Raw genomic sequence first — 12,210 nt, 5'->3', positions numbered from 1 at the left:
TGTAATCCCAGCTACTCAGGAGGCTGAGGCAGGAGAATTGCCTGAACCCAGGAGGCGGAGGTTGCAGTGAGCCGAGATCGCGCCATTGCACTCCAGCCTGGGTAACAAGAGTGAAACTCCGTCTCAAAAAAAAAAAAAAAAAAAAAAAAAAAAAAAGAAACTTCTGTGAATTAAAAGAACTTGTTCTAACACAATCCACAATCTAAAGAAACTAAGAACTTTGAAAAAAGGTTTGACGAAATGTCAACAAGAATATAAAATTTAGAGAGGAAAATAAGTGAATTGATGGAGCTGAAAAACACAATACGAGAACTACATGAAGTATGCACAAGTTTTAACAGCCGAATTGATCAAGCAGAAGAAAGGATATCAGAGGTCGAAGACCAACTTAATGAAATAAAACTAGAAGACAAGATTAGAGAGAAAAGGATAAAAAGGAATGAGCAAAGTCTCCAAGAAATATGGGACTATGTGAAAAGACCTAATCTACGCTTGATAGGTGTACCTGAATGTGAGGAAGAGAATGAATCCAAGCTGGAAAATATGCTTCAGGATATTATTTAGGAAAATTTTCCCAACTTAGTAAGGCAGGATAATATTCAACTCCAGGTAATACAGAGAACACCACAAAGATATTCCTCAAGAAGAGCAACTCCAAGGCACATAATCGTCAGATTCACCAGGGTTGAAATGAAGGAGAAAATGCTAAGGGCAGCCAGAGAGAAAGGTCAGGTTACCCACAAAGGGAAGCCTATCAGACTTACAGCAGATCTCTCAGCAGAAACCCTACAAGCCAGAAGAGAGTGGGGACCAATATTCAACATCCTTAAAGAAAAGAACTTTCAACCAAGAATTTCACATCCAGCCAAACTAAGCTTCATAAGTGAAGGAAAATTAAAGTTTTTTTGTGAACAAGCAAGCACTCAGAGAATTCATCACCACCAGGCCTTCTTTACAAGAGCTTCTGAAAGAACCACTACACATAGAAAGGAACAAACAGTATCAGCCTTTCTAAAAAATACCAAAAAGTAAAGAACATGAATATAATGAAGAATTTACATCAACTAATGGGCAAAATAGCCAGCTAATATTAAATGGCAGTATTAAACTCACATATATCATTATTAATTCTAAATTTAAATTGACTAAATTCCCCAATTCAAAGACAGACAGCCAATTTGGACAAAAAACTAAAACTGTATGCTGCATCCAGACCCATCTCACATTCAAGGATACACAAAGACTCAAAACAAAAGATGGAGAGAGACTTACCAACTAACCAGAGAGCAAAAATAAATAAATAAAAAGCAGAAGTTATAGTTTTTGCCTCTGATAAAATAGTATTTAAAGCAACAAAGATCAAAAGAAGCAAAGAAGGACATTATATAATGATAAAAGAATCAATGCAACAACAAGAAGAGTTAAAGGTCCTAAATATATACGCACCCAATACAGGAATACCCAGACATACAAGACTAACAAAGAGACTTAGACTCCCACACAATAACAGTGGGAGACTTCAACATTAATATTAGACAGATCAATGAGACAGAAAATTAACAACGATATCCAGGACTTGAACTCAGATCTGGAACAAGTAAATGTAATTAACATTTATAGAACTCTCCACTTTACACAAAATATACACTCTTATCAGTACCACATCATATCAACTTAGAAGTTTAAACGAAATGTTGGTTGGCTCCTTGTTTGTTATTCTCTTCCCTCATTTTCTTTCATGTCTCCATTATTAAAGACAATTATAGGCATACCCATATTTAGACTGCATTCTAGCCCGGGCAATAAAGCAATACCCCCATTCTCTCTCTCTCTTCCTCTTTCTCTTTCTTCCTCTTCTGTATTCTTTTTCTTATTATTCTTAAAAAAAAAAAAAAAAAAAAAGATATGCCTCTCTTAATTTGTCAACATTGTCTTACATGTGTATAGAGTCTTTACACATGTGAAGCATACTGAGCCTGTGGGATCAGACTGGAGGATTTAAAAAAAAAAAAAAAAGAAAGTGAAGTGCTTCAGCCAGGAGCAGTGGCTCATGCCTGTAATTCCAGCACTTTGGGAGGCCGAGGCAGGTGGATCATGAGGTCAGGAGTTCAAAATCAGCCTGCCCAAGATGGTAAAACCCCATCTCTACTAAAAATACAAAAATTAGCTGGGCATGGCGGCAGGCACCTATAATCTCAGCTACTCAGCAGGCTAAGGCAGAAGAATTGCTTGAAGCCGGGCGGCAGAGGTTGCAGTGAGCTGAGATTGTGCCACTGCACTCCAGCCTGGGTGATAGAGTTAGACTCCATCTCAAAAAAAAGAAAAAAGAAAAAAGTGTTTCAAGTAAAGCTTCAAAATTTATCAGTAGAAACAAAGCAATTAGTTGATACTCCTGCTTTATATACTATACTTTAGATATATTAATAACTGAAAAGTTGTCTAAACACTATTTATATGTTGAAATGTATTTTCTCACTGAATTCCCATGTAATCTCAGTAGATGTTTAGTTAGGAAAAAAAAAAAAAAAAAAAAAAAAAAAACTCGCTGCCACACAAATTATAAAATTACATTCAAGAGTATTACCATTAACTTTAAGATGTAGTTTTATCTGACAACCCACAGAGTCATCACTGATATTTTTGTTTAAAGAAAAAAAATTTTAGGTTGAAACAGTTTCAAAGGTACAAAAAAGTTGCAAGAATAGTTCAAAGAATGTACATACATCAAAATGTAGAAAGTTTTATAAGACAACAGATATCATTTAAAAAATTCAGACAAGAATAAAGAATAAACAGAAAGAAGACACGCTTTTTTTTTTTTTTTTTGGAGACGGAGTTTCGTTCTTGTTACCCAGACTGGAGTGCAATGGCGCGATCTCGGCTCACCGCAACTTCCGCCTCCTGGGTTCAGGCAATTCTCCTGCCTCAGCCTCCTGAGTAGCTGGGATTACAGGCACACACCACCATGCCCAGCTAATTTTTTGTATTTTTAGTAGAGACGGGGTTTCACCTTGTTGACCAGGATGGTCTCGATCTCTCGACCTCATGATCCACCTGCCTCGGCCTCCCAAAGTGCTGGGATTACAGGCTTGAGCCACCGCGCCTGGCCGACACTTATTTTATATACCTATACACACATGTGAGGAAAATGATTAAAGTGTACAATACTGTTGTGGTAGACAGACTTTAAGGTCACCACCGAGAATACCATTGCCTGGTGTTCAGACCCTTGCATGTGTACAGTCTCCTCCCCTTGAGAGTGGGCAAGACCCATGACTTGCATCTAACCAATACAATATGGTAAATGTGATAGAATGTCACTCTTGTGCTTCTGTTTAATCTTAAACGTAAGATTCTGTCTTGCTAGCAGATAGACTAGTCAGACTGCCTCTCACTGACTTTAAAGAAGCAAGCTGGTATATTTTAGTACATGGCCATGTTGAAGAAACCACATAGCAACAAATGGCATGTGAGTTCTAGGAGCCAAAAGTGGTTCTCAACAAGAAACTGAAGCCTTCACTCTTGCAGATGCAAGGAAACTAATTCTGCCAACAGCCTGAGGAAACTTGGAAATAGATCCTTCTCTAGTTGAGCCTCTGATAAGTCTGCATCCCAGCTGACATCTGGATTACAGCCACTGAGAGAGACTCTGAGCAGAATATCTAGCTAAGCTGTGCCCAAACTCCTGATCTGTGGCCCAAACTCCTGAAACTGTGATAATAAATGTCTGTTTAAGCAATTAGCATTTGGGGTCATTTGTTACACAGTATAGAAAATTAGCATAACTATTTAAAAATCATATAAATCATTACAAAAATGATCATCCATTACAAATATGAGGGAAAGAAATGAACAAGCAATTTGGAAAACAAATATAATTATCAACAAATACAATAAAAGATGCTCAGGTCACAACTGCTCCTGGGAATGCCAATTTAAAAAGTCTGATGTTATGAAATATTTGTCAGGGTATGTAGAAAGAGATATTCTGGTGTTACTCTAGAGTTTCCACTTCTAGGTATCTACCTAGAAAAAAATATGCACATAAGAAATAGACTTTATAGCTGGGTGCAGTGGCTCATGCCTGTAATCTCAGCACTTTGGTAGGCCGAGGCAGATGGATCATGAGGTCAAGAGATCAGGACTATCCTGGCCAACATGGTGAAACCCCATCTCTACTAAAAATATAAAAGTTAGCTGGGCGTAGCGGCATGTGCCTGTAGTCCCAGCTACTCAGGAGGCTGAGGAAGGAGAATCGCTTGAACCCAGGACGTTGAGGTTGCAGTGAGCTGAGGTCGTGCCACTGCACTCCAGCCTGGCAACAGAGCAAGACTCTGTCTCAAAAAAAGAAAAAAAAAAAGAAATAGACTTTATTTAATCATTCCCCTACTAAGAGACATTTAAAGTGTTTCAGGTTCCTCTTTCATTTGAAACAGTCCAAACTCTGACTAGGGAACAGGCAACCTATCAATAGGAAGCTCAATATGAAGTTCTTGCATAAAACTCTCTGATAAAGGGCTTATATAAAAGCAGTGGCCAAAGTAGTCAACAATATAATATGAACAGTTTATATAGCCAGTCTCTAAGCGAATAACCTACCAGCCATCTAGTAAGTCAGTAAGTAGTGGCATCAACTGTTATCAGGATATGTTCAATAAAAATGACAAAAGCATGAATTTCTATGATGCTATAACCACAGCTAACATTTGTTGAGAGTTCATTACATGCTAGGCACTGGCCTAAGTGCTTTACGTGGATCATTTTATTCAATCCTCACATCCAGTGAAATATGTAGTCTATTATTTTCATTCTACAAGTGATAAAACAGTGGTTGAGAAAGTTAAATAATTTACCAAAGTCACACAGCTAATAAATAGTAAAGGCAGGATGTGAACTCAGGCAGTCTGACTCTAGCACCTACACTCTTTACTACTAAGCTACTGCTACTTTATATTTCAGGTAGACTTGTATATAAAATTAAGGTTAATCACCACTGCTCAATTATAATAGAGAACAATAATTAACAAAAATTTCTATGGAGCTTTCTGAGTTCTGAGAAACAGAAGGTTCGATATATACTATACCATAAAACCAAAGAAGGGTAGAGCTGACCTCCTCCTTCATAATACAAAGAGAAGGCTACAGAAATGAGACCATATGAAAACGAACACATAGGCCAGGTGCGGTGGCTCACACCTATAATCCCAGCACTTTGGGAAGTTGAGGCAAGTGGATCACAAGGTCAGGAGTTCAAGACCAGCCTGACTAACATGGTGAAACCCTGTCTCTACTAAAAATCACAAAAATTAGCCAGGTGTGGTGGCAGGTGCCTGTAATCCCAGCTACTGGGGAGGCTGAGGCAGGAGAATCACAATGAACACGCATGGCAGAGGTTGTAGTGAGCCGAGATCATGCCACTGCACTCCAGCCTGGATGACAGAGTGAGACTGTATCTCATAAAAAAAAAAAGAGAGAGAGAGAAAAGAAAATGAACACCTAAATACTCATTCCTATTATAAGTTTTTATTGAGGGTCTACAATGTGCCATGCCCTATACTAGATGCAGGGTATTCAAGAGTGAACCAAAAGGATATATGTGAAATTTTCAGAGTTGAAAACAAGTCCTATTATTGTAGGCTTCTCCCTTTGGTCCCTTTTTCAGCTCTGCAAATTCAGCCATCAGCTACTGCCAGAGCTCTCATCTACTTTTATCTGTAGCTACAATCACAGTGATCTTTAGCAAGAGAAACAGTGAATGAGGAAACAGGGAAGAAATGTTTGTAGCCTATGATGATGCTTCCATAGTTTATATCCAGAGGACATATAGACATTCAGATTTTTATCATCCAGGTGCTAGTTCAGCATCATAGCCCACCTAATTAGGTATACGAATTAACTTTCAGGACTATCAAGTTTCAAAAGACAGGCCTACAAAATGCAAGACAATCCATATGTGGCATCAGTATGCAAGAGATGAGGATGTTCAAGATGAAAAAAATAGTGTGTTTGTCCTCTTAAATATTTTCAAACAATCTATATTAACTATGATAAACAAGAAAACCAAGTTAAAATTACCATACCATTGTTTGACTGGTAAATTAAAAGTAATTTCCTGCCAGTGTCTCTGAGCTTCATAATCACCAAACATAGGGGGTTTTCCAGCACCTAAGATGAAAGGAAAAAAGAGCAAAACAACAATGTACTTTAGCATATCAGTGACTTTTATTTCTTTACGAAAACTGTCTAAATTATAGAGGCAGTGTAGGTTATAAAAAGAACACAGGAGTTACCAAAAAAGTCAGAGAAATAAAGTCTGTAATCTTAGCACTGCTTGCACACTGCTGGTGTGACATTGGGCAAATTATTTAATCTCCCTAAACTTCAGCACATTAAAAACAGGACCAATACAGCTTCCCTACTGAGGACTACTGGAATAAATAAGAAAATGGATATAAAATGCCCACCATAGTGCCTGGCACACAGTAAACTTTCAATAAATAGCAGCTATTGTTAACACTACAATCATCCCTCAGTATCTGTGGAGGATTCCTTCCAGGATCCCCACCTCCCACTACCACAGATACTAAACTCTGTGGATGCTCAAAATCATCCCTTATATACAATGGCACAGTATTTGCATATAACCTCTGCTCATCCTCCTGTACACTTTAAATCATCTTTAGATTATTTATAATACATAACAATGTAAAATGCTACATAAATAGTTGTTATACTGTATTGTTTAGGGTATGATGACAAGAGAAAAAGTCCACATGTTCAGTACAGGCACAATCATCCTTTTTTATTTCCTGATTAGTTTCAATCCATGGTTCGCTGGATCCACAGATATAGAACCCATGGATACAGAGGGCTGACTGTACTTAATAATAATTATATCCAAGTTTATTTTTACTTCATAAGGCTGTCAACTATACTGCTCAAGATGTATTCTAAAATAATAACATGTATCTGCATTTTACAAAGGACTTTTTCTTTTTTTTGAGACAGCACCTTGCTCTGTCACCCAGTTTGTAGTACAGTGGCACAATCTTGGCTCACTGCAACCTCCATCTCTGGGGTTCAAGCGGTTCTCATGCCTCAGCCTCCCAAGCAGCTGGGATTATAGGCATGTGCCACCACACCTGGCTAATTTTTATATTTTTAGTAGAGACTGGGTTTCACCATGTTGGCTAGGCTGGTCTGGTACTCCTGGCATCAAGTGATCTGCCCACCTCCACCTCCTAAAGTGCTGGGATTATAAGGCATGAGCCACCACACCCAGCCATTACAAAGGACTTTTACAAACTACATATAAATAACATAAGGTCAAGAATAGGGTCAAAAACAGACTATATCGGCCGGGCGCAGTGGCTCAAGCCTGTAATCCCAGCACTTTGGGAGGCCAAGGCGGGTGGATCACGAGGTCGAGAGATCGAGACCATCCTGGTCAACATGGTGAAACCCCGTCTCTACTAAAAATACAAAAAATTAGCTGGGCATGGTGGCTCGTGCCTGTAATTCCAGCTACTCAGGAGGCTGAGGCAGGAGAATTGCCTGAACCCAGGAGGCGGAGGTTGCGGTGAGCCGAGATCGCGCCATTGCACTCCAGCCTGGGTAACAAGAGCGAAACTCCATCTCAAAAAAAAAAAAAATAACAGACTATATCTTACAAAGACATTAATTAGGTAAGGCTTTGCTGTCAAATAAGTTGTATAAAAACTGTGGGTTTATGGTTTGATTTTTTTTAAATCTCGAAATTGCAAATAAGAGATAATGGACTTATAATAACTAATACTTGATAGTACTTATTATATGCCAAATACAACAACTGTATGAAATAGGTACTATCATTATCCCCACTTTACAGATGGAAAAACAAAGCCAATGGCCATTCAGGTATTAAGTAGCAAAGTCTGGATTTGAATCCAGGCAGACTAGCTTCATAATCCATGCTCTTAGCTGCTGTTCTGTAATACCTCATAACATGATTAAATAGTTTTACTCTTAAATCATTTTAAATGATATAAAGGTATCTCCATTTAATAAAGAGTAAACACCCACCCACTATTATAACTAACAGTTGACTATAAAATCGTGACAAGACCCAAAGAGGTGCAGTATAATCACAGCTTGTTAAACTGGCACGTAAGGTAAAAATCACATATAGTCAAATATATTCATTAATCCATTAGGAAAGTGTGCCACACTGAAGAACGATATATTATTGAAATCCGATCCAGATTTTCTCCAGTTTTAGAACATTACATGAAGTAAAATGTTTGTATTTAATTGTTGAATTATACCAATATTCTTTAAATGCTATAATCTCTAAGAAGATACTCCCACTATGAGACAATGATGGGAAAAGCAGATTAACTTTTCTATAGCATACATACACTGAGTGATTTGCACAAGAAATTAACCATAGTATACATGCATGTGCGTGTGTCTCTATCTCTCAGAAAGAACTGTCTTATTAATTTTTATATTCTCAGAATATAATAGCATCTAGTAGATTCTCAATGCCACACTCATAGATTATCAGTTAATGTTAATACAGCAAGGACTTTTAAGTTCAAAAGACTTGGGTTTGTGCATCCCTGACTTTTCACTTATTAATCTGCAACATTAATTTGTGATGGTGGACCAATTAATTATGCCGAGGCTGCTTTAACACAATGCCATATATGAGTTTTTACACAAAAACATCTTTAAGTTACTATCTGGCACTTTGAAATTCAAAGTTTCTGTTCATACGGCTTATCCTATATTCTATACATCTCTTCTTTTCTTTTTTAATGAGACGGAGTTTCGCTCTTGTTACCCAGGCTGGAGTGCAATGGCGCGATCTCGGCTCACCGCAACCTCCGCCTCCTGGGTTCAGGCAATTCTCCTGCCTCAGCCTCCTGAGTAGCTGGGATTACAGGCACGCGCCACCATGCCCAGCTAATTTTTTGTATTTTTGGTAGAGACGGGGTTTCACCATGTTGACCAGGATGGTCTCGATCTCTTGACCTCGTGATCCACCCGCCTTGGCCTCCCAAAGTGCTGGGATTACAGGCTTGAGCCACCGCGCCCGGCCATCTATACATCTCTTCTATCAACTCATAGCCAACCTTCAAGAATCATCTGAAATCCTAAATCTTCCATGAAGCCTTCCTTCATAAATTAAAAACATATTGATCACTAATTATTGACTTCTCATAATACTTATGCTTTCAGTTACCATATACTTTATCATATGATTATACTATTTCATCCTATAGACAGAGAAACTGATAGGCATATAGTATAGTAAAAGCTTACTTAAACTGGAGAGAAGAATAACCTACAATAATAAAAAAATTTTTAAGAAAAGAATTCCCCAAAGAATTAACTGCATTTTTGTACATATATTCTTTGGCAGGGGGATTTATGTTTCTATTTTAAAGATTACAACCATTGAATCTGGCTTCTTTGAGGGTGGAAAGGAGTTGACTTTCCTTTTTATTTGTTTTGGTTTTGTTTTCAGTCCACTGGGATAATAAAAGTCAGACAGAATCTTAAGTAATTTTTCTATACCTGAAGAAATCCAACTATCTAGATTTTCTGAAATTGCTCTAGACTTGTGGTCAATGTGGAAGAATTTACTACCATACTCTAACAAATAGAAGAATGGATAATGACTCTCTTTAGGGTTGGGAAACAAGTTCCTATCCAGAGTCTGACCTACTTCAATAAATTCAGCTGACACTGGCTATGAAATTAGTACTTAAGTTTTAAAAACTGCTAAAGTGCCCTTAAAGCAACCCAGAAGGACAACCCAACTGTACCTATGGGAGCTTCGCTTGGGAAGGGCAAAAAGGATTCCATCCACAGTGATTAATTCTACAAATTCATTTACATAAGATTCAGAATTACATAAAGAAAACACACTAATGTATATTTACCCAGCTTCAATTTTGTCTCATTCTCAGAAAAATGAGCTTAAGCACTACTTAAATATTCATTTTATTAATTGTTGAACTATTCATAATTGTTTGAATTTTAAAAACAAGTTTTGTTGTTAACAATACTTACTGCCTTTAAATGGAAATTTTAAACATTTAAGAGAAGAGAATTTGGCTAAAATTTTCCATGATAAAATGTTCCTTTTGGCCTCATGTCTGTAATCCCAGCACTTTGGGAGGCCAAGGTGGGTGGATCACCTGAGGTCAGGAGTTCAAGACCAGCCTGACCAACATAGTGAAACCTCATCTCTACTAAAAATACAAAAATTAGCTGGGTGTGGTGGCACACACCTGTAATCCCAGCTACTAAGGAGGCTGAGGCAGGAGAATCGCTTGAACCCAAGAGGCGGAGGTTGCAGTGGGCCAAGATTGTGCCATGGTACTCCAGCCTGGGCGACGGGAAAAAAAAAAAAAAAATACTACTTAAAAAGCAGGGGAATAAAGTTAAGGTATAGAGTTTTTGTTAGCTTTCTCTTTGCTTATTTGTTAGTTTTTACAATCAGTGTTAAGTAATCATTAGCTTAAAATAATGACTTATAAGATGTTATATGCCAGCCTGGGGAACATGGCCAAACCCCATCTCTGTAAAAACATAAAAATTAGCTGAGCATGGTGGCATGTGCCTGTAGTCTCAGCTACTTGGGAGGCAGAGGTGAAAGGATCACTTGAGTCTGTAAGGAGGAAGTTGCAGTGAGCCAAGATCACGTCACTTAGGCTGGGCACAGTGGCTCATGCCTATAATCTCGGCACTTTGGGAGGCTGAGGCAGGTGGATCAATTGAGGTCAGGAGTTCAAGACCAGCCTGGCCAACATGGTGAAAACTTGTCTCTACTAAAAATGCAAAAATATTAGCCAGGCGTGGTGGCATGTGGCTATAATCCCAGCTACTCGAGAGGCTGAGGCAAGAGAATCGCTTGAACCATCTATTGTCTACAAGAAACATACTTCACTTAAAAAGACACACATAGACTGAATATAAAAGAATGAAAAAGAATATTCCATGCAAATGGAAATTAAAAAGGGTAGGAGTAGCTATACTTATATCAGACAAAACAGATTTCAAGACAAAAAGCTATAAAAAAGAGACAAAGAAGCAAGGCATGGTGGCTCACACCTGTAAATCCAGCACTTTGGGAGGCCAAGGCAGGCAGATTGCCTTGAGATCAGGAGTTCAAGACCAGCTGGCCAACATAGTGAAGACTCATCTCTACCAAAAATACAAAAATTAGCCAGGTGTGGTAGCACATGCCTGTAGTCCCAACTACTTGGGAGGCTGAGGCAAGAGAATCACTTGAACCTGGGAGGCAGAAGTTGCAGTGAGCCAAGATTGCGCCACAGCACTCCAGCCTGGGTGACAGAGCAAGACTCCATCTCCAAAAAAAAAAAAAAAAAGACAAGGTCATTATATAACAACAATGACAAATGGATCAATTCAGCAAGAGATATAACAATGGTAAGTATATTTGCATCCAACACTGGATCACCTAGATATATAAAACAAATATTATTAGAGCTAAAAAGAGAGTTTCCAATAGGATAATAGCTGGAGATGTCAACATAAACAACATAAACACTGGACAAATCATCCAAACAGAAAATCAACAAAGAAACATCAGATTTAATCTGTCTTATAAACTAAATGGACCTACCAGATATTTATACAACGTTTCATCCAATGGCTAAAAAATATACACATTCTTCTCCTTCACACACAGATAGACCAATCAAGTCTTAAAAAAAATTCAAAACACTGATATCGTATCAGGTATCCTTTCTGACCACAACAGAGAATAAAATTAGAAATCAGTAACGAGGAATTTTGGAAACAGCACAAACACATGGAAATTAATCAATATGATTCTGAATGACCAGTGTACCAATGAAGAAATTAAGAAGAAAATTTAAAAATATCTTGAAACAAATGAAAATGGAAACACAACATACCAAAACCTGTGGGATACAGTGAAAGTAGTACTAAGAGGAACATTTATAGCGGTAAATGCCTAAAATAAAAAAAGTACAAAAACTTCAAATAAACAACTTAAGGAAACATCTTAAAGAACTAGAAAAGCTAGAGCAAAATAAACCCCAAATCAGTAGAAGAAATAATAAAGATCAGAGCAGAAATAAATTAAATAGAAATGAAAAAAAATACAAAAGATCAATGAAACAAAAAGTTTTTGAAAAGATAAAAAAAAATTAAAACACTATTTTAGTCAGA

General features: G+C 37.7%; 1 protein-coding gene across 8 annotated transcripts in view; it reads right to left on the bottom strand.

Moving 5' to 3' along the window:
- The window catches only part of ALG6 (ALG6 alpha-1,3-glucosyltransferase), a 67,000-nt gene that overhangs the window by 39,310 nt on the left and 15,480 nt on the right, over window positions 1-12,210 (bottom strand). For all 8 annotated transcript variants that reach the window (XM_039474148.2, XM_039474151.2, XM_039474150.2 and 5 more), the window contains one exon: window positions 6,081-6,165. In XM_039474148.2, the coding sequence (XP_039330082.1) occupies window positions 6,081-6,165 (85 nt within the window). The remainder of the gene's footprint in view (window positions 1-6,080; window positions 6,166-12,210) is intronic.

The sequence above is a fragment of the Saimiri boliviensis genome, chromosome 11 (genome assembly GCF_048565385.1).
Source record: "Saimiri boliviensis isolate mSaiBol1 chromosome 11, mSaiBol1.pri, whole genome shotgun sequence".
NCBI lineage: Eukaryota > Metazoa > Chordata > Mammalia > Primates > Cebidae > Saimiri > Saimiri boliviensis.
This window is presented reverse-complemented; position numbering and strand designations above follow the sequence as displayed.